We start from the raw sequence: 27,898 nt of genomic DNA on the forward strand, positions 1-27,898 counted from the left end.
CGTTACTTAATCCTCGCTTCTAAGGGTGAAGACCATCCTTGAAAACCAATTTTTTTAACCTTTTTTAGTCATCTTAGTTATGATTTCGGTTCATTCATGTATCTCTCTTACCCCTTACCCGAGTGTCATAAAGTCAAAGAAACATTCCGGAATAATAGAAATTGCATCCAAGAAGTTAGAAAAGTGCAGAGAAAAGGAGATGGGTGTATATATCCAAAAAAAATACCAGTAGTCTCTGAAGGCTGTGAAACTAATGCTTGATTTCTAAGAGAAAAACTCAACGAGTACACTTTCTTTTTCCTTCTCAGAACAGCCTTCAAAGGATTCAGGAGAAAAAGAGAGAGAAAACTAATCACTATACCACAGCAGCAGGCAGCACATTTAAGGCTTACAAAGCTAGAATTTAGCCAAAAAAGAAAAAGAAAAAAAAAAAAAGGAAGAAAAAATCAGAAACAGGATACATTCTCTGAGAAGAGAAAGTTGCAAGTTGAATATATGGAAGCTGCAGCTGCCCCAACAGCTAATGCTCTCTCCGTGTTATTCATTTTCTTTGTTCTGCAAAAAAAAAAGACATTTGCATACAGTTCTGGTCTATTGATTACCATCTCAAACAGGCTTGGTGTGTGTGTAACAAGGATATCTTAATAAGTATGCAGGGATATCATCGAACGACACGATAGGGACCCTATCGAGAGTAATTCTTTTAACTCTGACTTCAATTTAGTTGCTATAGCCTGCCCTTATGCTTTGATTAAAGTTTACTAGATGTCTCTACGTGGAGCGCAGCGAACAATGTCGATTAGATTTATGAGACTTTTTTCTTTAATGCAGCCAGAAGTCACTCAGTTAAGTGTTCAACCAAACCATAGACAGACACCCTAATGAAGCTTTTGAAATCATAGCAACTAAGTTGAAATTAAGATTGTAGCAAAAGATGAAAAAGATTTGCAAATGAATACTATACACGTAAAAGTAATGAGGCACATAACCCGGAATTAAACTTGGGAGTCTAACCTCGAGTCATTTTGGGTTTCTCCCAGTTGCGGTGAGCCGAAAGCTGCGCTTGACTGAGCATGAGTAAGCCCTTGATCACAATGCATCTGCATTTCTTTTACTTGGTTCAACCAACATTCCTGAAGTTCAAAGGTAGAATCAATTGCAAATACCATATTCAGCCTATTGATTGGATTAATTGTCCAAAGAAATTTTGTTTGAAATCGAATTCTCGTGCACATGAAAGCAACCGAACAGTACAATGTCGTACAGTATACTCACTAATTGTTTCTCTTCTTCAGCAAGAGCTTTATCCATCTGATCGAACAGTTTCATCCATCTTGCTTGATGTAGATCAGCAGAGGAAACAACTGAAGTTTCTTCGAGCGAATTCTTCGCAACATATGGATCGTTCTCTTCATTAGATGGAAATTCTTTAGATATTAGGAATGGCAACTCTGTAGAAATAACTGCTCGAACCCTTTTTTTACTCCGTCGTAGAGCTGCATAAAGACATGTCAGTTTTATTCCCAACAGCCAAACGCAGAATACAAAAGACTAAGAAAGTTACCTGAAAGACGCCCTTTGATGTCCTGATGCATTAAATCCAACCATTGAGAAGCAACAGTAGCAGCTGAATAACAATCACATTCATGTAACCACATATAGATATAACAGGAAATATTTCATTAACAGTTAAGAGAGTATTAAGGAATACAAGGGCTACTAACCCTTAAGAGAAAGAGATGAAATACATGTCAGATTTTCTTCTTCATCATTAGACACTGGACAAGCATTCTCAGACACAGCATGTGATGATGATGGCTCAAGTGCAAGATTTTCCTTGTCTTTTGTAGTATTCGATTGTGAAGTATAGTTCTTGCCGATAGCTCGATCTAATAGAATTTGTCCATGGTCCACACCTTCAGGCTCCGTTATCAACGATCTTGTCAAGGAGCATGCTCGTTTTTGCCTACTGGCAGAAAAATTATTTGAGGGGCCGTATACTTGAGAAGAGCCAAATACATTTACCTCTGGATCATTGGTGTTTTCAAGATCCCTTTTGGCTCCTGCCTTAGCGACATGTCTTTTTTCCGCTAGAAGCTTATTAGCTAGGCGTTCGTTTTCTTGTTTTTCAGACCTTACAATTGCCTCAATAATCGAATGGACCTGTTTTCTATTTCTTACATGGTTTATAATCCCGGGATTCAGTTCAGTAAGCAAACCACTTGGAGCAGCAATCTTGGTGAACCGATCGATCTGCTCTTTCTTAGCAAGCTCCAACTTCTTCTCTCTTTTTGCAATTTCCATCTTTTTTTTATGAGCATCGTTTTTGCTTCTCCTCCCACATTGCTTTAGTGCCGGTATGCTTACATGAGAAGCCGAAAGAAATCCATTTTGCTTCATCTCCTTCCAAATTCTTAGTGGATCTTTCTCTCCCAATGGACCCGTAGAGCTAGCGCATTCGGAGGAATCCTGCGACTTCAACCTATTGCAGTTCTTGAGAGGGTGAACAATTTCCAGGTTTATAGAGCTAGAAACATCTTCTACATTGAGATCTAACTCAATGCCTCTTGCAGCTACACGTGAGCCATTGTTGCTCCTGAACTCATGTTGTTTTCTAGAAATGTCCACCAAATCGATGTTATCGGAACCTGAACTTTTAGCAACACAAACTTCAGTATTAAGATCCAGTGGTCTAAGGGTAGGGCTAACAGCTCCCACGAACACGTTAGTCTCCTCAGCCATTTTGACTGGAGAAGCATTAACATCCAATTTCTTAGGCACATCAACTGCTAGGAACCCCTCTTCTTCAACCATCTGACATTCGTCACTGGCTTCATACGTTTTCGAACAATTCTCCTGACGAACACTCATCCCTGCCACGCCAATTTAAGAATAAGAGAAACAATGTTCACATGAAAAAGAAGAGAACAATCCAAAAGGCTATAAAATCAGCAAAAAATCATTTAGGCAGTGTACAATACCATACATTTCCTAACCAGACTTCTAAGATTTCATCAAGAACACAAATCCCTACCTTGAGAACCACACATGGATCCAGAATCTCGCAATTTTATCCTCTTAAGATCAGTCTCACACTGTTCTTCAAAATTACTGCTACTTCTCTTCCCGCCTAAATTCTAAAATAGGGGAAACCGATTCAATCAAGCATAAACGAAATCCCAGAACAAAAAGAATCCAGTTCAACAGTGTAGAACAAGTAAATTAAGAACAGAACCAACCTTGGTTTTCGATCCGGGCGAGGACAAAAAGGGGTCTGAATCGATTCTGGAATCGCACCGATCATCCATAAGCTTGAAACCCAGTTGAAATGGGAGAGAAACGGGTACAAAAATAAAAAAAAATAGCAACGATTGTTCGAAGTAGAGGAAGAAAAGGAGCGCACTTTTGGGGCGAGTTGAAAAGATTGGCGCGCAATCTACAAGTGTGTGAAGTTTTTGAGAATCTAAATGAAGAGGTGGTGGGTTAGGGTTTATTTAGGAGCAGCAGATCTAGAGAGTTTGAAATTTAGAAATTAAAAACAAAAAAAGAAAAGGGAAAATGAAAGTTCGTGAAGATTTGAATTGGAGATGGGAAGAGAGCGGGATGGATTTTGAAAACACTCCACCATCGCCAAAAACATTTGCTGAAATATCTTCAATCCAATTCAATTTTTTTTCCAATATTTCAAATTGTTCCATTCTCAATTATTGTATTTTGCTCCTCCTGCTGTCCAAATATGTTTTTAATTTTTGTCCATTTTAATCCTCCAAAATTTAAAAAAAAAAAATTTAAATCAGAAATATCGTTTGAAATATTTTTTTTGGTTAGTATATAAACAAAACTTTTACAAAAATTAAAAATTTATTACCATTATTATATGGATGAAAACCATATATCTATTTCGTATCATTTTTTATGTATAATTTTCGTTCTTTATTTTCTTTCTCTCTTAGTAAATATGAAATTATAAACAAAAACGGAGGAATAACAGTTTGATTATATAGACTAATTTGAGTGTTGAAAATTATTATATTTATTTTTTAGATGGATAAAAAATTAAGTAGTTCCTCGTATTTTATTTAGTTTGATATCGAAGAAAGAGGAAAAATGGCGGGAATTTTAGAGATTAATAAAAGAAAAGAGAAGGATTAAGATGGTACGAAGAAGTGGATAAAAAAATAAGAAGAAGAGTCGGATGGGTATAAACGGGAATATTTTGCCTTGTTCGAGGGTCTCGATAGACACTGACCCCTACGAGTCAAATAAACATTTTTAGTATTAACAAACTCATCAAGACAATGGTAGGTCAAGAGTAGCAACACGATGATAATTAGGTTTGAGGTTAGTTGTTTGTATTTATTCCAATGAATTTGATCGACCTGGTTCACTGTTCAATGACTTAAGTAATTAAAGTTTGATTTAGACGGAAAAAAAACGAGTTATTCATTATAGTCCAGGTAAATCAAATGACAAATTCTAGTCGGAGTTTATAACTCACTCATAATTAAGATCGTGTCACATGTAATTATCGGGTGAAATAAAATAATAAAATAATTTAAGTCAAATTATTTATAATAATTATTAAAAAAAAAACAAACAAACAAACCATAATGGCCAAGAAGGTTGTAGCAAAGGAGTTGAGAGGGGTAGGTGCAATGAGCGGTGGATTTGGATTATAAAGCTTGAGGCTTCAAACATGGCCAACAAGGCAACACATAATTATTCAATATAGCTGTAGTTCAAGCTTTGGTGCTAAAAAAATACCTGTTTTTTATTTATTTATTTATAAATAATAAAAAATAACCGTTCGATTAGATTATATTCTTCATCTCTGACCTCATAAAAATAATCTATTCTTGAGCAGTATTAGACGAACACCACTATGCCTTGATCATAAGCTCTCATAGTTCTGTTTTGGGCTTTCCCAAAATACCTTGTGTCAATGGAGAGTGTATTATTTAATTATAAATTCAGGACGATCCTAGTAAATAGAAATGGAAAGTTTTATAGCAGCAGCAAAATTAAAGCGCCAGACCAAACAAGTCGCGGCCCGTGTCCTTTCTGCGCTACCTACTCTGCTCTGCCTCGGCATAGACATCGACATCGACATCGACGGAGTCCTATTTATAGCGTCTAATTCCAACTCCATGATCTCACATCCTTCACCGTCAAGCCTATTACCGCTCTGCCGCTGAAGAACTAACTTCCTTTCGTTTCTTCATCTGTTTTCCTTTCCCATCACGATCGCGATCAGTAAGGCCTTCTCTCCTTCTTTCTGTTCTCGTTTTCGTGCCTCTCAACTGTTTGTGTTAATGTTTCAATGAAAAACTGCAGCGATTTCACTTGAAAATAGACTCTATTCTGCTAGATTTGGGCATTTTGTTTGTCTGAATTCGATAGATTGATCGATTTGTTGCGTTTTGTGTATCTGAACTTAGGATTTTCTTTTTCTTTCTTTTGATTTGTGCGTTGGCGTTGGAATTTTGTGAACAGTGGGGAGTGAAGTGGAAGTGGTAGCGGACATTGCTTTCCCTAACCAGATCGTTAAGAACAAGCCGTTGTCTCTGTTGGGTCATGGTGAGTCCATACTTCTTCATTTTTAATATCTTTTTTCGCTATATTACAAAATATGATGAGAATAATATTATCCAAACTTTTAAAGAATTTATATTTCACTAATATTTTTGAAACATTTATACCACTTTTAAGAAAATATTAGTATTTTAAAAGAATATAGAAATATAAATTAAGGATTTAGAACTCCTTTTTAACTTATGAGATGGTTATCGATGCTTTAATTGTGTGATCTCTATAATTTTGAAAGTATTATTTTATTTTTAATTATAAATATAAAAAAAATATATTAATATTACTGATAGATAAGTCAAAAGTGAAATATTTTTGAAAGAGATGTGATAGAGATATATCATGATTTAGCCATTCAAGCTTTTGTGGTTTTTTTGTTTGTTATTAATTATTTTTTAGTTTTTCATTTTTTTAAAAAATTAGAGAGATGAAGAAAGGTTTAGAACAGAGGCATGGAAATAATAGTTCAGATACATTAAGATTTTAAAAAATGACTCTGTTAAATCACTAATAGCGAAGTTCGTGGATATATTACAGGAATTATCGACCTCGAGATTCACTTTCTACAAATAAAATTCACGGCCATTGGAGTTTATCTGGAGCCTGCGATTGTGGAGCATTTGAAGCAATGGAAGGGAAACGCAGCTGAGGACTTGCTGAAAGATGATGACTTCTTTGAGGCCATTGTTTCTGGTATCTCCCTAATTTTCCTATTTAACTATATACACCAATTATAATACTAAAAGTAATGCAAAAAAAAACGAGTATAATTTAGCTAGTTGGTCGAGCAATAGTTTTTGGTATAATAAAATGGACAAGTTGATCTATGCAAGTAGTCGAGAATGTTAGATGAACACGACTCTCCATAATGGTATGATATGCTCCACTTTGAGCATAAGCTTTCGTTGCTCCCAAAAGATCTCACACTAGTTGAGAGAGTGAGTATTCCTTGATTATAACCCATGATCATTCTCTAAATTAGCCAACGTGGACTTTCATCCAACACCTCCTCTCGAACAAAGTACGTCTCTTTTTTTTTTGGAGTCTTAGTCATTTTTTACTATACCTTCCAGGGGCCTCGACTTTTGGAGTCATTTGTTCGACGTTTGGGGATTCTATTGACATGGCTAATTTAGGGCATGGCTCTGATACCATGTTATATGAACACGACTCTCCACAATAGTATGATATAGTCCACTTTGAGCATAAACTCTCGTGGCTTTGTTTTGGGTTTCTCCAAAAGGCCTCACATCGATGGAGAGAGTATTCTTTGATTATAAATCCATGATCATTCCCTAAATTAGCTAATGTGAGACTTTCATCAAATAGGGAAGTTGTTTGATGAGTGTTTTTGTTTTCAAAACTTCTCATGATTGTCGTGAGCGTTGAAATCTGGATGAGTTGATCTATGTAAAGATTCGAAAAGTTGTATGGTGCGTGTTCTTGTTTTTGAAATATCTCATAAAAGTTAAAAGGATATTTTGAAAGCAGATTCCAAACAAGATGTTGTGTTTTATGTTCTTGATTTGCTTTCTTATGTTCATATACTCCTCTTTATTTTCGACTCGTAACATGAATCGGGAAACCTAAACCTTAAACGCTCGAGTGAATTTGAATGGTTACAGCTCCAGTGGAGAAGGCTATAAGAGTTGTGGTGATCAAAGAGATCAAAGGGGCACAATATGGGTTGCAGTTGGAGAATGCAGTTAGGGATAGATTGGCTGCCGATGACAAATACGAGGAAGAAGAAGAAGCTCAGCTGGAAAAAGTTGTTGAATTCTTTCGGTCCAAATACTTGAGCTCCCATTCTGTTATAAGTTTCCATTTCCCATCAGCTCCGACCATAGCTGAGGTAACAAACTTCAACTAAACCCGAACAATTAGATTGGATCACATAGTTTCTGAAAAATTGTATGTTTTATATTCGTTGCAGATTGAGTTTTTGAGCGATGAGAAAGAGGGGTCGAAGATGAAAGTAGAGAATGGGAATGTGGTTGAGATGATTAAGAAATGGTACCTGGGAGGGACTAGAGGTGCGTCTCAAACAACCATATCTTCATTGGCTAAGAATCTTGCCATTGAGTTATCTAAATGAACCCAATTGCCTGCCCCTCTACATAGCTTTGGAGTTCTAGCTCAATGCTTATTAATGGTGCTTTCTATGCTTTGCTAATCCTTCTTCTTGAAGAACTATCACATTTCTAGTACACAATAATAATAATAATGTGTTTATCGATCGAGTTAGGTTAGTTTTTCTTATAAATAACTTAGGTTAACGTTCGATCTTTGATTGTTTTTGTTTGAGATAACTCCAAATTAAAAAATCCTTATTTGGTAGGTTAGACTAGAGCTAATTAAGTGATGGAACAAACAAGAACTTAAAATATTGATTGATTTATTAGACGGATGATAAAGATTGATAATCTAAATATAACTTAATTGGTTTAGACATACATGTTGTTCAACAAATGTTTAGGAATCTTGAAACATGGAAGGTTCATACCAATTTTAAATTAAAAATTATAAAAAAATGAAAAAAATATCTGTGGAAAAACTCGATTCCTGTGAAGAATCTTTGTAACAAAGATGGAAACCAAGAACATTTATTATCTCTGATTTCGTCTCATGCTATAAATATTTATAATGATCACATATATTAAGAACATGTTAAATATAAAATAGAAAGTTTTAAGGAAAGTCGTTAAATTTGTGTCCTTTTTGGAAAAGAAAAAACAAGAATTGTTCTTCAAATTCCAAATTCCAACGGCGCCGCGTTCTTCTGTGTCTGTTCTTTATAAATAAAAAAATTTTAAACCATCAAAAAAGTTCTCTGTGCGTCCAAAAACCAAGCACGAGCATGGATTTGGATGAACATGACCCACTTTGATTTCCCGAAGAAGACGAAGAACAACAACAATATTATGTAAGAGGAAGCCTTCCACTCCATGGAATTCCTCAATTCCTCTAATCAAATGGCTTCCTCTTCCAATCCCACCGCCCCTGTTCGCGGTTCCTTCCACCGTCGAGCGCATTCCGAGGTCCATTTCCGGATTCCCGACGATCTCGATCTCGTCTCGGACCCTTTCGATGGGCCTTCTTCTGGATTCGGAGATCTGGGCTTCGACGACGATCTCTTATGCACCTTAATGGACAGCGATAAGATCGGATCCAAAATCGACAATGGGTCTTCGTCTTCGTCCAATCCTGAAGCGCCTGGTGGTGCTGCGGCGGAGAATGTCGAAGGGGAGAAAATCTCCCGTCCCAAGCACCGCCATAGCAATTCTGCTGATGGGTCTTGCATTATGGAGTCTATTGAGGCTAAGAAGGCCATGGATCCTGATAAGCTTGCTGAGTTGTGGACAATTGATCCTAAGCGTGCCAAGAGGTTTTGTACTGTTTTCCATTAGCTTCTGCAATGGCAATGTGCTTATTTACTCGCATTCTTGAATGTGTTGCTTGTCGATTGGGCTTCTGATTCATGGCTGGAAGATCGAATTAGTGAATGTTTTTCCCCTTAGGATGCTTTGTTTTTTCTTAATCAGAATTCTGCTAGGAAATTTTAAGCTTGAATACCTGCTAATGCAGCTGTCTGTGTGGTATTTTCCTGTTTCTAGTCTGTTAAAATATTTGCAACTGGTTTTATCTGTCTTTAGTGTTCGAAGGCTCCATAGGCCTCGGGGAGGCTCTTTGGTGTACTTTGTTCGAGGGAAGGATTGTTGGGAGGGAGTCCCACGTTGCTAATTAAGAGAATGATCATGAGTTTATGAGTAAGGAGTACTATCTCCATTGGTACGAGGCCTTTTGGGGAAACAAAAAGCAAAGTCATGAGAGCTTATGCTTAAAGTGGACAATATCATACCTTTGTGGAGAGTCGTTATTCTTAACATGGTATCAGAGTCATGCTCATAAATTAATCATGTCAATAGAATCCAAAGTGTCGAATAAAGAAGTTGTGAGGTTAGAAAGTGTAGTCAAAAGTGACTCAAGTAGGGAATAAAGGGCGTACTTTGTCACCCTTTAAGTGAGGGCTCTAGTGAAGGAATCGAGCCTTGATTAAGGGGAGGTTGTTCGAGGGCTCATAGGCCTCAGGGGAGGCTCTAGTTCAAGGGGAGGATTGTTGGGAGGGAGCCCCATTGACTAATTAAGAAGACGATCATGGGTTTATTAGTAAAGAGTACTATCTCCATTGGTACGAGGCATTTTGGGGAAACCAAAAGCAAAGCCATGAGAGCTTATGCTCAAAGTGGACAATATCATACCATTGTGAGGTTCGTGATTCCTAACATTTAGTACTTCATTTGCAGGATTTTAGCGAACAGACAGTCTGCTGCTCGGTCAAAAGAGAGGAAAGCTCGCTACATAATCGAACTTGAGAGAAAAGTTCAAAGGCTCAAGACCGAAGCAACAACTCTTTCTGCACAGCTCACATTGTACCAGGTTAAAATTTTCACCAACCTCATTTTAGGCTCTTACAATGATCAAGGGTCATATTACATACCTCTAGACTTTGAAAGTACACATAAAATTTGCTTCTGCAGTTCATTAGGAACACTAGACGCCCCTTGCAATGAGATTTCTTAGCTTTTTTTAGTAAGACGTGTAATTGATTTGCTAAACGAACCCATTAGTTGTTTGTTCTATCTTTGTTGAATTGAAGCTTTTGTTGCTAAAGGAAATGAAAATCTTTTCCTTTCACCATTTCATCTTTTCTTCATGTTTTTCCTACCAGAGAGATACGAACGAGCTTTCAACCGAAAACTCTGAGCTCAAACTTCATTTACAAGCTATGGAACAGCAAGCACGTTTACGCGACGGTATGCATCCACATATACCCTGTCAATGTGTTAATGTTGACCTGAACCTCGTTGTTTAGCTTTTAGATATCCATGAATAATGTGATATCCACTTTCTATATTCAAAACTGTTGCGTGTTCAAGTAGGGTCTGTTTTAAATTCACCTACTTAGATGCTGCCTTATCCAGATTTTGATGATCTTGAATAAATGTTTGAATTGAAGAGCTGATATCAATATTTGCTCATTAATTTGGTCTCCCTGATACTTCATCTTCACCCTTGGTTGCAGGAGAAAGTCTTGCCTTTGGACCAGCTTTTATTGTGCATTATAGTGATACTTTCCTTATTTTTCTTAATATACAGCTCTAAATGAAGCTTTGAAAAAGGAATTCGAACGGTTCAAGATCGCGACCGGAGAAGTAATAACACCTACAGATTCGTATAACTTCGGTATGCCTCAAGTTTCATTTCCCCAATCTTGCTTTTCACACCAACCACAACCTGGGCAACACGACCTGCCCCAAATTCATCCGTTCCATTCGAGTCTACCGTATCCGAATCAGGCTCTGTTTGTTGCATCCCATCAGCCACATGCCTTGATACAAATTCTTCAACAGGATCCTATTAGCCGATTGCAGGGTCTCGATATCGATATCGATAGCAGAGGCACGGAAATAAAGCCAGAAGGCTCCTCCATATCCGTCAGTGAAAGTAGCAGCACATTTTAACCCAGTAAAAAGGTGGCTTCTTGTTCATAATTTTTCTCCAAATTTGTATGTCATTCTGTTCATAATCCCATTTCATGTCATCCATAAACATTGATCTTTCTGGCAAAGGAAAATTCTTGTTCTTCTGTTCATTCTTTATTATTCAAACTCATAGCTTGGTCCCTAGCTGCAGCTATAGATTTGTTTGAATACTCAAAGATCCTGAGAATTGACCATTTTGGGTTCTTTTTTCTTCTCTGAATGGAAGCTAAAACAACAATGATGATTATGATGATTTTGTCTTCAATGCTCTCTGTTGTTCATTTGCATCTTTTTTTTGTACAGACTCAGCAGAAGAGGTTATTTGTGATCCTTGTATGAGTGTTGTATATACAGGTAGGTGGGGCTACCAAAATAAGTAAATTGTCCACATTTCAAGGCTCATGGGGCCCCTTGTGGGTATGCCATTAAAGGCCACATGGTAGGGCTGCAATCCAACACCCCTTGAATCTGCATCTTAGGGAAAAGCTCATGTGACTGTCATTTGTGGCTGCTTCTCCTTAGGCCCATTGTATTAATCACCAATTTTCTCAGACTGTGACGGTTCTAAGAGTGAGTTGGAGATAACTTCTGAATAAATATACTAACTTTGAATGTGTTTATGGGGGTGGAAATTTATTCTTAGTAGACGCACTTTAAAACCGTGAAGTTAACGGCGATATGTAACGGGTCAAAGCGGACAATATCTGCTAGTGATGGACTTGAGCTGTTACAAATGGTACAAAAACCAGTTATCGGACGGTGTGCTAGCGAGGACGCTAGGCCACCAAGAGGGGTGGATCATGAGATCCCACATCGGTTGGAGAAGGGAACGAATTATTCTCTACAAGAGTCTGAAAACCTCTCCCTAATAGATGCGTATTAAAATCATGAAGTAACAGTGGACTTGAACTGTTACAAATGGTATCAAAGCTAGTCATGTCAACGAGGACGTTGGCCCCTCAAGGGAGTAGACTGTGAGATCTTAATCATTCCTTACAAGGGTGTAGAAATCTCTCCCTAATAGACACGTTTTAAACTCGTGAAGTTGACGGTGATACATAACGAACCAAAACAAACAATATCTGCTTGAACGTTTAGATATTCTTTATTTTGCTATAAATTTCTACCATTTTGTATAAAACAATTTAATTGTTTTGGTAAAAGATTATGAAAAGAGCATTCTGGAACACCATAAATGGATGTTTGCCAAACAGTCGTATTCATACGTTGCTCTATGATTTGGTGTCTCGCATTTAATTACTTATTAACATTTCTGTACAATTTGGACACCACTTCCTTCCTTTTCATTCATTTATTCATTCATTTTCGAACTTATGTCTACGTGTTCTTTTAACGTCTTTTCCTTTTTCAACGTTTCTCTCTTTATTTTAAGATAAATTATACGAATGCTATATCTCAACGTGACAGTAACAATAGTACTATTAGCCGACAATTGCTCGAGGTAATAAACATATTAGGTCAACGTTTTTCTTTATTAACAATGTCAACGAAATTTAAGGTTGATTACCGAACAAGTCAAAATTTTACGTGGTCAAACTTATAGGTAAAAACTGATATTTGTTCTAAAAGTTTAGAACGTTTGAAGACTGAATAAATCTTATTTGTATGGATCTGGTTTAGGACATATCGTTGAAACAATATATCGTTATAAGATTTCATTGAATTCATCGATCAATCTATTTTGGTGAAGGGTCACATCCAACACATCTCTTCACTCTCTTTGTTACAACGTGCAGATCTATCAACCATGGACTGATTGGACGTTAATCCGGAATCATATGTTATAATCGACTAAATAATATTTTAAGTGCCGAATTAATTATCAATATTAAGTTCATTCTTCAAATATTGTGATTTAAAATTTTGTAAAGTTCTGAATTTTTTTGGTCGATGACGTATGCATTAACGAATTAAAATATGCTCGTGTTAACTATCTTAAACTCGTTTTTGGAGAAGATTTCTAGTTCAAATCGGTACGTATTCCTCTGAAACGGACATAAATTAAATAAACAGCAAAAACCATAACAAAAGTTCATAAAGAGTCGGTCAAAGATTTTGTTGCAAGAAAAATCTTAGTGAGACATTTCAAAACAAATGACAAATTAAATTATTGTCTCCAATAAGAAAAAAGAACACAAACAACCTAACACCTAGCTAGTACCCCGTTCAAACCAGTCATAAACAACTCATTGTTGTTAGAGTCGGTGTATAGTATCATCATATATATGAGTAGAGTGACTCCGTGCTTGAACAAACTACGATACATATGTGGGTCAGTCATAAATGACTTGTTGCTGCGGGAGATAATTGGGTGACTCACTAGAACTCCGTCACATTTCCAAATTCTACTTCGATAACTTTTGGGTAAGAAGCCGGTAGGTTGTGTGCTAGCCATACATAACTTGAACCCTAAATCTGGCTCCTTCCCATTAGACTCCTCTTTCTTTGTTCAATCACAACGTAAAGCTCTTAAAGTGAGTTTTTGAAATTAAACTTGGTGTAATGTCGATATCCTCCACTTCTATAAAAAAAAAAAACCATATGTAAAGGCTTAGGCTACTTCCCTATATCATCCGCTGTTCTTGCAACAGATCACACCGACTTAGAGAAATTGCTAGTCCAAGGTTTTGCATAAAGTTTAAAATAAGGTCGGTGTCAATAAAATTTCTATTTTTTTTTTATTATTTTTATTATTTTTTAATTGTTACCAAAATTTATTTTAATCTTTAAGAAGTACCAAACCCAACATGTTTTTATTTCATGGTAACCGACACATACATATGACCTTTTATTTATTTATTAGTTATTATCTGTTTTTTTTGTTTATTTAATCTAGGTACGAAATGAGTTTTATAAAAAAAAAAAAAAAACTGGAGTAAGAGTTCACCTAAATTAAACTTAATAAAATAACCGATTTGTGAAAATAGTATTTACTCTTAAAACAATTAAAGACAAAAGTAGGTAGCATGATCATAGTATGTAGAAAGATATCGAGCATGTCGAATAAATTGAAAAATTAGATTGAGAATAATTCAACTCAGTATAAATCATCGACTAAGAATATAAATATCTACTTATCTCTCGCGCAGGACCCACCCATAACCGGACAGAAAATTCAAGTTTAAATGAGGAATGAGGGAGAGAGCAAAGAAAGATTTTCTTCATTACCTAAACCAGGCTGAAGATAGAGATTATATTCCCTATTCTCGATCCCACCCCAATTCTAACCCCACCCTATATATATATATTAAGTATCAAAGACTATGTTATAATATATATATTTAAATAAATGATGCGAGTAGAATATTATATTATATTTTATGAAATATCAGTTGATTTATTACATTGTATTACTTTATATATATATATATAAATAAAACAAGAAAAAAAAAATTCTTGAGGGAGTATGATATCCTCAATTTCTAGCGAGAAATCTCCATGAAAAATGAATAATTTTTTTTTTCAATGATGATAATTGAAATAGGTAGCTAGAAAAAAGGTTTCCCGTCTCCACCCGTCTCATAGACACTTTAAACTAAAAAAATAAGGTTTGGATTGACAACTTTACTCGTTATTGAACTCAAAACCAAGAGTTCAAGATATACTACAACTTGTTTGATGTACGAGCTTTCAACAGTTTACTTAACTGACCAAAGTGAGGCTAACCTACACTTTTTTTTTCACTATCAGTGTCATAAGTTTACGCTTAATCTGACACATTAAATGTTTTAATTAAAAGATTACACCAATGATTGGTGTCGACAAATTCGTTAATGATAATACCTAATGTTACTGAATGGTCCTAAACAAGGAAGTAGAAGCCCGATAATGAAAAGCTTTAAGAATAGAGGTCTCATGATCATCGTCTTTCCAATTTGTTTGTAAGAAGAAAGGAGCATGTGCGAGTGGGGCCTAAGTTTGTTAGCAGCTTTGAGAGCTTATCCCAAACATTGGCATGTGCTCTTACGAACCCTCTCCTAAATCACTCACAATCTCTTCTCTTTCATGGCCTCTTCCCCAATCCTTCTCTATAAATCTCCTCTTCTTTCCTTCTAACCCACAAACCCCACTTTTCACTACACTTTTAAACCAACCCTATGGCCTTTTACTCGCCATTTTCCCTCCTTCCTCTCTTCTTCCTCTTCCTCCGCTCCACCGTTGCCGACTACGGCGGCTGGCAGAGCGGCCATGCCACCTTTTACGGTGGCGGTGACGCGTCTGGTACTATGGGTATGTCTCTGTATACTTAAAACCCACGTAAATGGTTTAGTACGTTTTTAACTATGGAAGGACATGGTTTGCTTCGAGTTGTTTCTTACTAGTTTAAAATGTTTCCCTTTTTGTCTTTGTGTTTGGATATTCTTTAGTGAGTCGAATTAAACCATCTTTCAAAATTTTAACGAACCGTCGACCAGGTAGGTAGAAATACTTATTTTTACGAGTGGAATAGAGTCGGTAATCTGTAACGGAGAAAATAGACATTTTCAATTTTTAAACTGAACTACTAGTGTAATAAGAATTTTTTTACTACTAGTAAAAAAAATTGACTCTAAAAACATAGTAATATTATATTAGAAACGTGGTTAGATTAAAATAAGCGGTTGTAGCGAGATTATGAGAATGATAATTAAATGTAGGTGGAGCTTGTGGGTATGGGAACTTGTACAGCCAAGGGTATGGCACCAACACGGTGGCGCTAAGCACCGCGCTGTTCAACAACGGCCTCAGCTGTGGGGCTTGCTTCGAAATGACTTGCACAAATGATCCCAAATGGTGCCTGCCCGGAACCATTAGGGTCACCGCCACCAACTTCTGCCCCCCCAACTTTGCCCTCCCCAACAACAACGGCGGCTGGTGCAACCCTCCTCTCCAGCACTTCGACATGGCTGAGCCTGCCTTCCTTCAGATCGCTCAATACCGCGCCGGAATTGTCCCCGTCTCCTTTCGGAGGTAAATTTTTCCCCGACCCCTTTTCTACCTTTACCAGCGTTTTAACAGTTGAATTTAAATTTCCATAAAAGATAAATAATTTAAGTTATTAAAAGTTAAAAAAAAATTTAATGTGTAAGGACTAACTTGTTACGAACTAAAATTGAATGACTAACTTTTTCAACAGAGTGCCATGCATGAAGAAAGGTGGGGTGAGGTTCACAATTAACGGTCACTCCTACTTCAACCTTGTTTTGATCACGAACGTGGGTGGTGCTGGCGACGTCCACGCCGTGTCGATAAAGGGGTCTCGAACTGGATGGCAAGCGATGTCTAGAAATTGGGGCCAAAACTGGCAAAGCAACAACTACCTCAATGGTCAAGGCCTCTCCTTTCAGGTCACCCTCAGCGATGGCCGCACTCTCACAGCCTATAATCTCGTCCCGTCCAATTGGCAGTTCGGTCGGACCTATGAAGGCCCTCAATTTTAAACACCAACCACTATTATAACTACTACTTCAAAAACAAACACACAAACACAAACAACGAGAACGAGATCGAAGATCAAGGATCGAAAGTCGGAGAATTTCGCTTTCTTTTTCAAGTTTTTATTGAAAAAGAAAGAACTTTGGATTTGGTGTTTTTTTTTTTCATTTTTTTTTTAGCTTGATTGTGTGGTGTTCTTCTAAAGAGGTGTTGGGAGAGTGGTGGGGATGATGATGGTAGAGATAGGGAGGGATTAAGTAGGGAGTTGTGTTTGAAAATGGCCATAATAATGGCACCTTTGTTGCTGTGGTGTTATAATCTGGCACCCGCTCGGCTTTCAAATTTATATATGATATGATATGATACATATAATGATAATGATTATTGTTGTTGTAATCGGCATATTTCGATCTTCTCGTGAGTTCTCTATTATAAAAGACAACTATAAAATCTAAAAATATTATGATCAGTCACCATTATAGGTAGTTGTACGAAATGGTTACCAGTAGTGGATGACATGACAACGATTGAGGAGGTCGTGGCTAATAGTGGTTACCAAATATGGTGGCGGTGGTCTTCGGTGGGCGACAACGAAATCCAATGGCTGCCGATGGCAAAAGACGTTTGTGGATGGTGGGTAGCGAGCGAGTACGAAGAGAAGAAAAGAAAATAATGTGAGGATATTTTAGTAATTTATACTAAATTAAAATATAATTCAACTAAATTGTGAGAAAAAGTGTTCTAAAAAGAATTGTAATTGGGAAAAAAATTGGGAGTTCCGTGAGGTTCTATTTCACCCTGGCGCACGGTCTGATGACAAGCACGGTTTGGCGGAACAGTGTAGCATTGGGCAGCTCGATTTTCCGCCGGGTGTCGCCGTCGCAATTGCAGTCCTTCACCGTCTCTTCAAATCTCTCGTTTTCGCTTCCTCTCCGACGATCAACAGCCAAAATCTTGGCCATGGCAATGTCGAATGGATCGGGCAGTGGAGTGGTTCGCTTCAAAGTATCTCCCTCAACCGCCTGCGTTATTCAGAAGGGTGACATCACAAAGTGGTTCATCGATGGTTCTTCTGATGCCATTGTCGGTGACTCTATCTTTCTATTTTTGCTCAGAATCGGCTGTTTTTATTTAGGGTTTATACTTATTTGCTTACTGGAAAGGGTGGTGGGAAGTAATCGGTTGAAAGCTCCTGTGTTTTTGAGTAATGATCAGAACCATCTTTTGTTCAAATGATGGAATGGTTTGTTTTTGATGAATCGCTTTAAGTTTGTAGTTAAGTAAGAAATGGGTAGATGCTGTAGGAATTGCTTCCCCATTGCTATGCTTCGCGACCTGGAGGTATCTAGAATCATCAATGATTGGGGACTTGTATAGATTTAGGTAGATGCTGTAGGAATTGCTTCCCCAATATATATATTTTTTGACTCCAAAAAGTGGTTGCATTATAAGCTAAACCATTGCTCCAAGAAAGAAGATAAAGAAGTAGGTTATCAAAGTAATGAACTACCTTGTGGGTTTAAGGCAAGGTGACCTTTTCTTTTCCTCTTGGTGGTTGATGAACTAAGCAGATTCGTGTTGTCAGGTGTGGAGAAAAGAGTGGATGGTGATTGAGGGGTTTAAGGTCGGGCAGGATTTGGTTCACATTTCGCATATTCAGTTCGTAGACGAAATCTATATGTATAGAAGATTTAACCCCACTTACTAAGTAAATTAACTGTGAGATCTCACATCAGTTGGGGAAGAGAACGAAACATTCTTTATAAGGGTGTGGAAATCTCTCCCTAGCATACGCGTTTTAAAAAGCTTGAGGGAAAGCTCGAAAGGGAAAGCCCAAAAAGGACAATGTCTGTTAGCGGTGAGCTTGGGCCGTTACACTAACAAACTCAAACTTAAAAATTACAAAACTATTACTAATTTTTCTATATCCGTAAGAAAGATCCATATGTTTTGTCCTGTATTTTCTTGTTTTTCAGAGTTTCCAGTCCCATGAAATCTATTAAACTTCGGTTTCTTTGGCTTAAATCTTATTTAGGTTAATCCAGCTAATGAAGTAATGCTTGGAGGTGGTGGTGCTGATGGAGGTATGGAGTTTCAACTGTGTTTTAGTTTTATAACTTGTTACACGAACTTGCCATCTTGAATATTCTTTCCTCATCGTTTTGTAGCGATACATAATGCTGCTGGACCTGATCTCGTGCAAGCATGTTATTCTGTCCAAGAAGTCCAACCTGGAATCCGCTGTCCAACTGGAGAAGCAAGGATTACTCCGTACGTAACTGATCACGACCATTAGTTTTGTTTGTAGATGCTAATGTGATCTTCAAATGCAGAGGTTTTCGGTTGCCAGCATCTCATGTAATCCATACCGTTGGACCCATCTACAACGCCAGTAGTAACCCCCAGGCCTTATTGAGAAGCGCATATAGGTTCTTGTTATGTAATTGCACTTCCTTTTCATTTTGATTTACCATTCAGGACTTATCCATTTTTATTGCCATATTGATTTAGAAATTCCTTGGCTGTGGCAAAGGAGAATAACATTCAATATATTGCCTTTCCCGCCATATCCTGTGGTGTATATCGGTAAGTTATGATATTGATTTAGAAATTTCAGCATTCGTTAGCTTTATACCGTTTTTTAATTATAAAAAATCAGTAGTTCCCTAATTGATTGATCAGGTTCCTCTTGATTTAGTTTTCTAATGGCATGGGTTTGTGTGTGTGTTTGTTTATACCATTTTTCTACTATAAAAGATTAGTTGGTTAATGATTTGATTGATCCAGATTCCTCTTGAAAATATTTGTTTAGTGATTTTTATTATACACTTGCAGATATCCTTTTGATGAAGCTGCCACAATAGCCTTATCAACCGTTAAAGAGTTTTCCAATGGCTTGAAAGAGGTAAGGCATTGTTCTATGGTACTTAGGGAATGTATCCTTGTTTTTGTTACAGTATGTGAATATGTTCCTAAAGTATTTTTGACATGTTTAGATTATTCCATCACGGTCCTCTTTAGCGTCGACCTCTTATCTTTGATTGGGAAGTTTTCGGTTAGCCCTAGGAGATCGATCATCTTTGGGGGCACTGTCCTGTCAATGGGTTTTCTTATAGTTCCTTCTTCTATTGCATGCTGATCTGCTTTCTGCCCATTCTTTCAAGTGTTTGAGACTTTCTTAGCTTTACTCGAGCCACTTTTGAAGCTCGGTGGCACTCTTTCTAACAGAGAGTGGTCAATAAGATGAGACATCATAGGTTGCTGACTACTAGTAACCTCGAGAGGACCCTTTTGAGTTTGGGAACTTTTTTGACAATGAAAACTAGACCGTGCCCCATTAAGCGACTGGACCAAGTTCTTTGAGAAAATGCTTTGAAATTCGGTCAACAAGTCTTGGATGCGATTCTCTTGTCGTTTGTAAAGATGTGGAAGGGTCATACAAATAACAGCTCAAGTCCACTTCTAGCAGATATCGTCATTTTTAGGCTTTCACTTTCAAGCTTCCCCTTATGGTTTTTAAAACGCGTCTGATAGGGAGAGATTTTCACATTCTTATAAAAAATATTTTGTTTCCTTTTCCAACTGACGTGGGATCTCACAATATTGATGGATTATGGATTGTCTCTCGGATTGCAATGACGTGCTCTACAACTGAACAACACACTTGGCTTTTTTAAAGCAATGGGAATTCCATTATTTGCATTGACGTGCTGTTACATTATTTGCAGGTACACTTTGTCCTTTATTCTTCTGATATTTACAATGTTTGGTTGGAGAAGGCAAATGAACTGCTCAAGAACTAACTATATAGTGCAGTCTGCCTTGGAATGGTAATGGTATCAATCAATCAACCAATGATTCACCTTGGACATATAAAGTCTTTGTGTTGCTTTCATCTGAACTCAGTCATGCTTTCTTATCAAACACTCTTAAAGGGGTTATTAGAATAAACGTTGGCTCCTTTCTCAAATGGTAAGAGTTGTATAAGTGCATCCTCGACTCGTCTCAATCAATCCACCTCTTATAGCTTTTCTATGTTTAATGCTTGGAAATGCTTTCTTGATCAGACAATCATTCAACCGTATAAAACTGTAAGCTACATTATGTTATTCAACCGTATAAAACTGTAAGCTACATTATGTTGAATCTACATCAGACTACGTACAAGGATCCGAACGGTATAAAATTGTTTTTTTCTAAATTTTATTTTTTAAAATTAATGTGACATAAACAATTAGATTTAATCCTATGTATGTGTATATTCTGACTTAGTTACAAATTTATTTTTCTTTATCATAAATTATAAAAGGCATGTGGTCGATGATACTTAGACGTTTTTGTGAGTTTTTTTGTAATGATTTTTTAGATGTTTGTTTTTACTTTTAAAAACTCACAATATTATTATTTACAATTAAAAATGCTATTTTAATATTTTGTATGTTATTATTTAATTTTAGTTTAGAAAAAAACACAAACATTTAATCCCATGTACTAAATATCTTATATATTTAAACATAAACGTTGGTTATTTTGGGCATTAAAATTTAAAATTTTTATATCTATGCCCATAAAACAAATACGCCAAATTATTTACATTAGTTTTTTTTTTCTTAAATTCGTTTAATTCTTATAGTTTATGTATTTTTAAATATTTAAATTGTAAAATTTTATTAATTTAAGATAAATGAGATCAAATTGAATATTTGAGGGCCTGATTGTACAAATCTATATAGTTGAGGGGTCTTTTTGCAAATTTTATTTTCTCGGTGTTGGTTTGGCCCGCGGGACCGGAGATCTATATAAAGCGTTTACCGGGAACTTCTTTCGACTTTTACAATCAGCATTTGCCCACAAAAAAACCCTAATCGTTGCATTTTCTCTCTCGCTGCTTCGTCTGAAAGCTCTGCAGCTTTTAAACAATGGTAAGATCATTAGCCCGTCACCTTTTCCTCTGAATCTTCTTGTTTTAAATCCTTCTCCGTTCATTTATTTTCTGCTTTTGGTTCTGCCAGACTTTCAAGCGCAGGAACGGTGGACGTAACAAGCACGGCCGTGGACACGTTAAGTTCATCAGGTGCTCCAACTGCGGCAAATGCTGCCCCAAGGTTATTGTTTTACTCATCTTTCTGCGTGCTTTTTGCTTGCATTTTTAAGTAGTTTAATGGCGGCGGTCAAATCTATACGTTGTGCTAATGTTTCCTTTGCGGAATTGTGTTATTTTGTTTTTACTTTTGTTTTGATGCTTTATTGCTAGTATTACTGGAGTATTTGTGATTGATTGATCTAGAAATAAGTATCCGCCAAGTTCTGGGGATATGTTAGTATCTATATGAGTTTGTATTTGTATTGTTGTTAAAAGATTGTTTAGGTGATATTTTATAGGTAAAAGAGCTAGACTTGATGTTTAGCTACATTTTAAATTTCTTTTCGATGAAACACATTGATAGCATTTTTTGTTTCAGAACATTTTATAGGATAAGTTTTTTTGTTTAAAAAATGGAATTCCCGTAAGCATTCCAAAACTCGATGCTTTATTAGGCTTGAGGCTTTCCTGGAGACAAGATTCTAACTTTTAGCCTCTAGACTTATGTCTTCTTTGGACCGTAAGGGTTCCTAATCACACTATAGTTTTGGACGGAGTGAATTTGGAGTGTCCATTGACTATTGAGCAAGAGAAGTTCAATTTTATTTTAGCTAAGAGCTGAAGTTGATTAAATCTAACTAAATGAGTTTTGATTGATGAGGATAGGACAAGGCTATTAAGAGGTTTCTCGTGAGGAATATTGTGGAGCAGGCTGCTGTTAGGGATGTCCAAGAAGCCTGTGTCTATGACCGTAAGTTGTTCTGTCCTCTCCTGCTAGCTTTTGGTTGCTTTATTTCATTTAACAACAATCTTTTTGTTCAATGTCTGATATAGATCTTTGTTCTCTGTGCAGAATACACTCTTCCTAAGCTTTATGCTAAGATGCAGTACTGTGTTTCCTGTGCCATTCACTCACATGTTGTGAGAGTTCGATCTCGTACTGATAGAAGAAATCGGCAACCACCACAGCGTTTCATCAGACGCAGGGTTAGTCTTTGCATAAAATATTTTAAACTTTGATTCATAACAGAATAATCATATGAACAATGAATTTGATGAAGTGGATCTACTTTGATTCATTTGGATTATGTATATTTTAATGACGATACCAACTATTTGGTAATGCTATTGATGCTCGTGTCGAAGATCAACTACATATCTTCTACTTGTTAGTGAGTACCACTCATGATTGTTAGTCGGTCCATTTAGAGGCACTTAAGCATGTTTACTTCCTAACAACAGATAATTTTTTTATTCGGCAATACTGATATTCGGAGTAGCCTCTGATGGTTTGTTACCTTTTCCCGTTTCTGTGTTTGTTTCAGGATGATCAGCCAAAGCCTGGCCAGCCAGGTCAAGCACCTCGTCCTGCTGGAGCTGGAATTCCTGCTCGTGTATAGAAGAAACCTTTATATGGCTTCTACGAGCAATACGTAGGAATCTTTACAGTCGCTCTATTATAGTTTGGTCGTTTTCTTTGGGGATGGAAGTGAATTTTAGAATGAATATGGAAACTTACCCGAGAATTTTGCAGGTAGGAACGTGGGAGGTAAAGAACAGGTTTATTGAGTTAGTTAATGGATTTTTCTACAGTTTCTTGTTTGGATACTCCAATTTGTTTCTTAAATCATCATTTTACTGTCCGTCTTTCCTGCTTTAATCATATCATATGGTATAGGGAAGGGGCAACGAGAAAGCAGCATGAAAATTAGATTAAGATTGTTAATTCCATACCCCTTTATGACATTTAATTTCCATCCCAACAGCAGGTGTATGTTTGTGTCTGTGACATCTTTCCTTTAGCCTTTGAAATATGTAGGTTGCCGTTTCGTGTAGGGGAGAAAATTTCCAGGACTTGACTTTATAAAAATGTTGAAAATATTGATAAATTGTTTAATATTTTATTTTATCTATTTATCCTATTTTATCAATTTCTTAATGATTTAATGAAAATGTTGATTATCTTCATGTTGACTAAAATTTAAAATCTGAGAAAAGTAACACGTCGATTTTAAATGGCATTAGAACAGCTTGTCTGCCGATCTAACTCTATGAATTTATGCATTACAATTCTATTAATTTTGGTGGGCTCGTACTTGAACAAAAGAACCATTTGGCAAAAACTCAATGGGTGAATGGCATTAATTTGTGCAGCAGAAATTGGTTGGGAGATTCAATGCAACCCAACGAGTTTAATGGCTCTGAATTTGATAAGAACCAGAGATCTCTCCCTTTCGAAATTGGAGTTTCCATCGATGGCAAAGAGAGTAAGGATGGTATCAGTGTTCTTACTTACTTTGCTCCTCTCCTTGTCGTCCTCTCACAAAAAATTATTCAATGAGGCAACCGAACACACCGAAAAGCTAGCATTTCATGGCTTCCATAAATCGTACCTTCAAATTTATAACAACTCCAAATATGGAATTTTGCAGCTCGACAATGGTTTGGGAAAAACTCCTCCCATGGGGTCTCTCTCTTTCCCTTTCTCTCAATCTCTCATCCCTTTTCTTTCTAATAACAGTGTTAATAACAGTGTTTTTATGCCATCTTTTCTTTTGCTTATCAGATGGAATAGTTGGAACCATTTTGGCTGCAGTATAGATGAAAGGGTCATCAAAGAAACTGGTATTCTCTCTTTTTAGGTTCGGGTTCGTTCCACCTGTTTAACAATACGTACGATGAGAGATTTGAATCTCTTATCTCTTTTTATGTTAGTTGAAGAGTTGAGCTCACATTTTAAAATTTTAAGAAGGGAGGTTATTAGAATAAGAAAGGTTAACCAAGACTATTCTAAAAATTTATTGAAATTACAACTATTTATTCCTTTTTACAGCGGATGCACTTGTTGCTACGGGACTGGCTGAGTTAGGCTATGTATACGTCAACATAGGTAATTTTTCCATCATTTGCTTTTACCACAAACATCTTCTATCTCGATTAAATTAAAATGGTAATATTTCAATTTATATTCTGTAACTTTCCATTTTGTATTTGACCAATTTATATTCTGTAACTTTCCATTTTGTATTTGACCATGGAGCATACGTGTATAGTAAATCTTTAAACTTTCAATTTTGTATATAATAGATTTGAATTTTTTCTAAAAGCTTCTGGTTGCTATTTGAATTTTAAAAAATAGTTGAATGACACTCAATTTATTAAATATAAAACTAAAATTTTATGTAAATTTATTAAATATTTTTTTAAAAAAATCAGAATATAAAATTTTAAAATTATACTTGTAATTTAGTTTAGGTTATATTTTAAAATTTACCATATGTTTCAAACAATGGCAGATGATTGCTGGGCCAACCAACAGAGAATTCTGGTAATCTCTCCTTACTATTCTATTCCAAGAATATATATATTTTGTTGCGAAAAATTATAAGTTTAGTTCCAACATTTATAAAAATATATAATATGAACATAAAAATTATATATATATATATATATATATATATATATATTTGCTAAATTATATAAAATATACTTTAAAATATTTTTACAATTTTACTCTTAAACTAATTTATTTCTTAAAAAAATATTAGTTTTTAAATAAAAATTATTAATAATTTATTTAAAAAATAACTTAAAATTTTTAGTATCACTATCATGTTTAAAAAATATCTCCCTCTTCACTCCCTACTCTCTCGACTACCTTCAATTTATGAACAAGTACTTTTCCAATTTTCCTTCATTTATTTGATGCTCTCCCGATCCTTTTCGTTCAATCTCCAATCTTAAAACTGCTCCAATTTTTCTATTTTTTTCTCTTCGTAAATTATCATAGTTTTAAACAAGTATAATAAGTTGTCCTATTTTTTAATGTCTAAACATAAATATAAAAAGTTTTAATATCAAAAGTGTCAAATTTTAAAATTTATATTGGGTTGAGAATTAACTCATATACATACCTTCATTTTTTTTTTTTTTCTTGTTCAATTCTTACGTCAATCTCTGAGCAAACAAACATAACTCAAAACTTATAACATCTCAAAATCAAAATCTTCTCTCAAAACTCAACAAATACGAGAAAGGTCGACAAATGAATTGAATGTTTGATTATGCGAACCTTTTTAGCTCAACATAACAAATCAACTAATTAAACTATAAAATGAATGAATGAGTGAAGTGTCCACTGGTTGTGCAGGTTTTTCTGGCTCCTGATCTCAAAACTTTTCCCTCAGGGATTAAAGCCCTTGCTGATTATGTACATGGGAAAGGCTTGAAGCTTGGAATATATGGCGATGCTGGGTACGACCGATGTCTAGCTCATCTTTTAATGTTAAAAAAACTTTAATATTGTCTTTTTTTCTCTCTCGATCGCTTGTTTCATTAACTTGCCATACTGTTGAACAAGGCAATTAACTTGCCAGAAGCGACCAGGGTCGCTCGGCTTTGAACTTTGGGATGCAATGATGCTAGCATCTTGGGTGAGTAATTTCCATCTTATAACCTAGCTTCGATATTCAACTATTCTGTTTATCGAATGGATACTAACAAATTTGTAAAAATATAAATGTAACGAAGTTTCTAGTTTTTTGAAAATTAAGTTTATAAATACGGATTCCCAGTCTCGAGATTTTGTTTTTTTCTTCAGGAGGTGGATTATTTGAAGTATGATAACTGTTATGATATGGGAATCAGTCCAGAAGAAAGGTTCATTTTCAAACCTCAATTAATTTAGTGACCATCAGCTTCTTTGATTATAGATTAATTGGAAGATTTGTTTGTATATTATTTCTCTCATTTTCAGATACCCACCAATGCGTGATGCCCTAAATTCAACTGGCCGAAACATTTTCTACTCAATTTGTGAATGGTACATTCATCCTCTCTTCCACATATATGATCGAAGTAATGATTTAGGGTTTACTTGGAATGATTTGGCTTCTACCATTTAGTTCAATCTTAGTATGCATGTAATGATTTGGCTTCTACCATTTAGTTCCTACTCTTCCGATGTTCTGGTGAAACATTGGTTTATGTCTATAATGTAATGATTTTCTAGGACACAAATGATTTTTTATTATTATTAAGAAGCTTAATCGTTACTATTTTAGTTATAAATTGTACAATTAAGAATTGAACCATTGACTTTTTAGATAGTAATTAATGTTTTATCTACTATGGTGTGTGGTAGGGGCGTTGATGATCCGGCATTATGGGCTCCCAGAGTTGGAAATAGTTGGCGTACAACAATTGATATAAGTGATTCATGGGAAAGGTTAGGTTTAAATCTAACCCTAAAATCTTCCCATTATTGCCATAAATAACCCCTAAAATGTTGCATTAACTTCAAAAAAATTGTTTTTTGTTTTGGTTGAAGCATGACTAGAATTGCAGATATCAACGATAAGTGGGCAGAGTATGCAGGACCTGGTGGTTGGAATGGTATGAGATTGATTGTGTTTGAAACCCATTCAACTTCATCCATTTGTTCTCTAAGTTGATCTCTAATTCCCATCTTACCATGTGTGCGTGGACAGATCCAGATATGTTGGAAGTTGGCAATGGTGGCATGACCTATCAAGAATACAGAAGCCATTTTAGCATATGGGCTTTAATGAAGGTTTCAATTTTACTGTAACGATAGAATTTGAAAATTTTCTTAGGTATACGGCCAACAGATCAGATCAGAAGCTTGAATACTATTTGAATATTAACAAATAAGGAACTCAGATAAAAATAGCATAATAAGATTTACTTTCTAAAAACAAAAAGTCAAATGGTTATCAAACATGCACGTTTTGAGTTCATCCAAATGTGCATGCAGGCCCCTCTGTTGATTGGTTGTGATGTGAGAAACATGTCTCCACAAACTTTGGAAATTCTAAGCAATAAGGAAGTCATTGATGTAAACCAAGGTGATCAACATTTATTTATACTATCTTTTCTTATCTTATACTATCTTATACCCTTTTAAACAAGAACACTTAATATTTGCTCACATATCAAAAGGGAAACTTAATTTATGAACGCAGATAGTCTTGGGCTCCAGGGAAGAAAAATTAAAGTTTCTGGCAAAGATGGTTGTCTTCAGGTACTCTTTTTAACTTTTGCTTCATCTTACATTGTATTAAGCATAACAAAGGTATGAATTTAAACTTCAAACTCGTCTTATTTAGTTTACAGTTTTTATTAGATCGTTAAACTTTCTGGTGTTTCTTAGGTGTGGGTTTAGGTGTTTGGTGAACGAGTCAATGAGTGAGGCATGCAAACCAGCAAAAAAAAAAAAAAAAAAAAACCA

The 27,898-nt window shown here is 35.8% G+C and overlaps 7 protein-coding genes and 1 long non-coding RNA gene across 11 annotated transcripts in view; 6 read left to right on the top strand and 2 right to left on the bottom strand.

Moving 5' to 3' along the window:
- Positions 1 to 184: 184 nt before the first annotated feature.
- Positions 185 to 3,641, bottom strand: LOC111447537. Its single transcript, XM_023086759.1, has 7 exons — positions 3,240 to 3,641; positions 3,035 to 3,137; positions 1,725 to 2,873; positions 1,565 to 1,627; positions 1,276 to 1,496; positions 1,015 to 1,133; positions 185 to 555 (listed from the first exon to the last, which is right to left on the bottom strand). Exons 1-7 carry the CDS (start codon positions 3,306 to 3,308, stop codon positions 447 to 449), a joined length of 1,833 nt encoding a protein of 610 aa, XP_022942527.1. The 5' UTR covers positions 3,309 to 3,641; the 3' UTR covers positions 185 to 446.
- A 1,388-nt stretch (positions 3,642 to 5,029) lies between these two features.
- On the top strand, positions 5,030 to 7,826 carry LOC111447946 (probable chalcone--flavonone isomerase 3). Its single transcript, XM_023087354.1, has 5 exons — positions 5,030 to 5,253; positions 5,494 to 5,577; positions 6,124 to 6,279; positions 7,212 to 7,438; positions 7,520 to 7,826. Coding segments are annotated over exons 1-5 (630 nt in total). The 5' UTR covers positions 5,030 to 5,252; the 3' UTR covers positions 7,682 to 7,826.
- Positions 7,827 to 8,250: 424 nt separating this feature from the next.
- Positions 8,251 to 11,744, top strand: LOC111447943 (bZIP transcription factor 18-like). Of its 2 annotated transcripts, XM_023087350.1 has the most exons (5): positions 8,251 to 8,971; positions 9,891 to 10,023; positions 10,316 to 10,400; positions 10,744 to 11,120; positions 11,433 to 11,744. In XM_023087350.1, exons 1-4 carry the CDS (start codon positions 8,532 to 8,534, stop codon positions 11,106 to 11,108), a joined length of 1,023 nt encoding a protein of 340 aa, XP_022943118.1. In that variant the 5' UTR covers positions 8,251 to 8,531; the 3' UTR covers positions 11,109 to 11,120; positions 11,433 to 11,744. The 2 variants fall into 2 exon arrangements, with proteins under 2 accessions (XP_022943118.1, XP_022943119.1); XM_023087351.1 differs by lacking the exon at positions 11,433 to 11,744 and having other exon boundaries at positions 10,744 to 11,382.
- Positions 11,745 to 15,184: 3,440 nt separating this feature from the next.
- LOC111447944 (expansin-A8-like) lies at positions 15,185 to 16,949 on the top strand. The gene is made up of 3 exons (XM_023087352.1): positions 15,185 to 15,380; positions 15,788 to 16,100; positions 16,267 to 16,949. The coding sequence occupies exons 1-3, from the start codon at positions 15,248 to 15,250 to the stop codon at positions 16,568 to 16,570; spliced, it is 750 nt and encodes a 249-aa protein (XP_022943120.1). The 5' UTR covers positions 15,185 to 15,247; the 3' UTR covers positions 16,571 to 16,949.
- Positions 16,950 to 17,309: 360 nt separating this feature from the next.
- On the top strand, positions 17,310 to 20,600 carry LOC111447945 (macro domain-containing protein VPA0103). The gene is made up of 7 exons (XM_023087353.1): positions 17,310 to 17,648; positions 18,601 to 18,649; positions 18,734 to 18,836; positions 18,899 to 18,994; positions 19,077 to 19,151; positions 19,401 to 19,470; positions 20,294 to 20,600. Exons 1-7 carry the CDS (start codon positions 17,379 to 17,381, stop codon positions 20,366 to 20,368), a joined length of 738 nt encoding a protein of 245 aa, XP_022943121.1. The 5' UTR covers positions 17,310 to 17,378; the 3' UTR covers positions 20,369 to 20,600.
- Positions 20,601 to 21,233: 633 nt separating this feature from the next.
- On the top strand, positions 21,234 to 23,432 carry LOC111447947 (40S ribosomal protein S26-1-like). The gene is made up of 5 exons (XM_023087355.1): positions 21,234 to 21,487; positions 21,578 to 21,670; positions 22,315 to 22,399; positions 22,502 to 22,635; positions 22,974 to 23,432. Exons 1-5 carry the CDS (start codon positions 21,485 to 21,487, stop codon positions 23,046 to 23,048), a joined length of 390 nt encoding a protein of 129 aa, XP_022943123.1. The 5' UTR covers positions 21,234 to 21,484; the 3' UTR covers positions 23,049 to 23,432.
- Positions 23,433 to 23,768: 336 nt separating this feature from the next.
- The window catches only part of LOC111447939 (alpha-galactosidase 3-like), a 5,821-nt gene continuing 1,691 nt past the window's right edge, over positions 23,769 to 27,898 (top strand). Inside the window, exons 1-13 of one of the 3 annotated variants that reach the window (XM_023087342.1) lie at positions 23,769 to 24,115; positions 24,215 to 24,273; positions 24,482 to 24,538; positions 24,945 to 24,992; positions 25,806 to 25,902; positions 26,009 to 26,081; positions 26,249 to 26,307; positions 26,405 to 26,470; positions 26,792 to 26,875; positions 26,978 to 27,042; positions 27,138 to 27,220; positions 27,425 to 27,515; positions 27,633 to 27,691. In XM_023087342.1, the coding sequence (XP_022943110.1) occupies positions 23,784 to 24,115; positions 24,215 to 24,273; positions 24,482 to 24,538; positions 24,945 to 24,992; positions 25,806 to 25,902; positions 26,009 to 26,081; positions 26,249 to 26,307; positions 26,405 to 26,470; positions 26,792 to 26,875; positions 26,978 to 27,042; positions 27,138 to 27,220; positions 27,425 to 27,515; positions 27,633 to 27,691 (1,173 nt within the window). In that variant the 5' untranslated portion in view covers positions 23,769 to 23,783. Of the gene's footprint in view, positions 24,116 to 24,214; positions 24,274 to 24,481; positions 24,539 to 24,944; positions 24,993 to 25,798; positions 25,903 to 26,008; positions 26,082 to 26,248; positions 26,308 to 26,404; positions 26,471 to 26,791; positions 26,876 to 26,977; positions 27,043 to 27,137; positions 27,221 to 27,424; positions 27,516 to 27,632; positions 27,692 to 27,898 lie in introns of all 3 variants that reach the window. The other 2 variants (XM_023087343.1, XM_023087344.1) reach the window with 2 other exon arrangements.
- The window catches only part of LOC111447948, a 2,016-nt gene continuing 1,057 nt past the window's right edge, over positions 26,940 to 27,898 (bottom strand). The window contains exon 2 of the long non-coding RNA XR_002711346.1: positions 26,940 to 27,174. This is a non-coding gene — a long non-coding RNA (uncharacterized LOC111447948). The remainder of the gene's footprint in view (positions 27,175 to 27,898) is intronic.

Source organism: Cucurbita moschata, unplaced genomic scaffold (assembly GCF_002738365.1).
Source record: "Cucurbita moschata cultivar Rifu unplaced genomic scaffold, Cmos_1.0 Cmo_Scf00009, whole genome shotgun sequence".
Classification (NCBI taxonomy): domain Eukaryota; kingdom Viridiplantae; phylum Streptophyta; class Magnoliopsida; order Cucurbitales; family Cucurbitaceae; genus Cucurbita; species Cucurbita moschata.

Excerpts from the sequence above, each read along its gene's own strand:
- LOC111447947 (XM_023087355.1), top strand. Across the intron at positions 22,400-22,501 it reads AGAAGCCTGTGTCTATGACC|AATACACTCTTCCTAAGCTT; the intron begins GTAAGTTGTTCT and ends TTCTCTGTGCAG. Across the intron at positions 22,636-22,973 it reads AGCGTTTCATCAGACGCAGG|GATGATCAGCCAAAGCCTGG; the intron begins GTTAGTCTTTGC and ends TGTTTGTTTCAG.
- LOC111447537 (XM_023086759.1), bottom strand. The coding sequence starts at position 3,308 with ATGGATGATCGGTGCGATTCCAGAATCGATTCAGACCCCTTTTTGTCC. Across the intron at positions 1,497-1,564 it reads CATCAAAGGGCGTCTTTCAG|CTCTACGACGGAGTAAAAAA; the intron begins GTAACTTTCTTA and ends GTCTTTATGCAG. Across the intron at positions 1,134-1,275 it reads CTGAAGAAGAGAAACAATTA|GAATGTTGGTTGAACCAAGT; the intron begins GTGAGTATACTG and ends TTTGAACTTCAG.
- LOC111447945 (XM_023087353.1), top strand. The coding sequence starts at position 17,379 with ATGACAAGCACGGTTTGGCGGAACAGTGTAGCATTGGGCAGCTCGATT. Across the intron at positions 17,649-18,600 it reads ATGGTTCTTCTGATGCCATT|GTTAATCCAGCTAATGAAGT; the intron begins GTCGGTGACTCT and ends AATCTTATTTAG. Across the intron at positions 18,650-18,733 it reads AGGTGGTGGTGCTGATGGAG|CGATACATAATGCTGCTGGA; the intron begins GTATGGAGTTTC and ends ATCGTTTTGTAG.
- LOC111447946 (XM_023087354.1), top strand. Across the intron at positions 5,578-6,123 it reads GTTGTCTCTGTTGGGTCATG|GAATTATCGACCTCGAGATT; the intron begins GTGAGTCCATAC and ends GATATATTACAG. Across the intron at positions 6,280-7,211 it reads CTTTGAGGCCATTGTTTCTG|CTCCAGTGGAGAAGGCTATA; the intron begins GTATCTCCCTAA and ends GAATGGTTACAG.
- LOC111447943 (XM_023087350.1), top strand. The coding sequence starts at position 8,532 with ATGGAATTCCTCAATTCCTCTAATCAAATGGCTTCCTCTTCCAATCCC. Across the intron at positions 8,972-9,890 it reads GATCCTAAGCGTGCCAAGAG|GATTTTAGCGAACAGACAGT; the intron begins GTTTTGTACTGT and ends CTTCATTTGCAG. Across the intron at positions 10,024-10,315 it reads CACAGCTCACATTGTACCAG|AGAGATACGAACGAGCTTTC; the intron begins GTTAAAATTTTC and ends TTTTCCTACCAG.
- LOC111447944 (XM_023087352.1), top strand. The coding sequence starts at position 15,248 with ATGGCCTTTTACTCGCCATTTTCCCTCCTTCCTCTCTTCTTCCTCTTC. Across the intron at positions 15,381-15,787 it reads TGACGCGTCTGGTACTATGG|GTGGAGCTTGTGGGTATGGG; the intron begins GTATGTCTCTGT and ends AATTAAATGTAG. Across the intron at positions 16,101-16,266 it reads GTCCCCGTCTCCTTTCGGAG|AGTGCCATGCATGAAGAAAG; the intron begins GTAAATTTTTCC and ends CTTTTTCAACAG.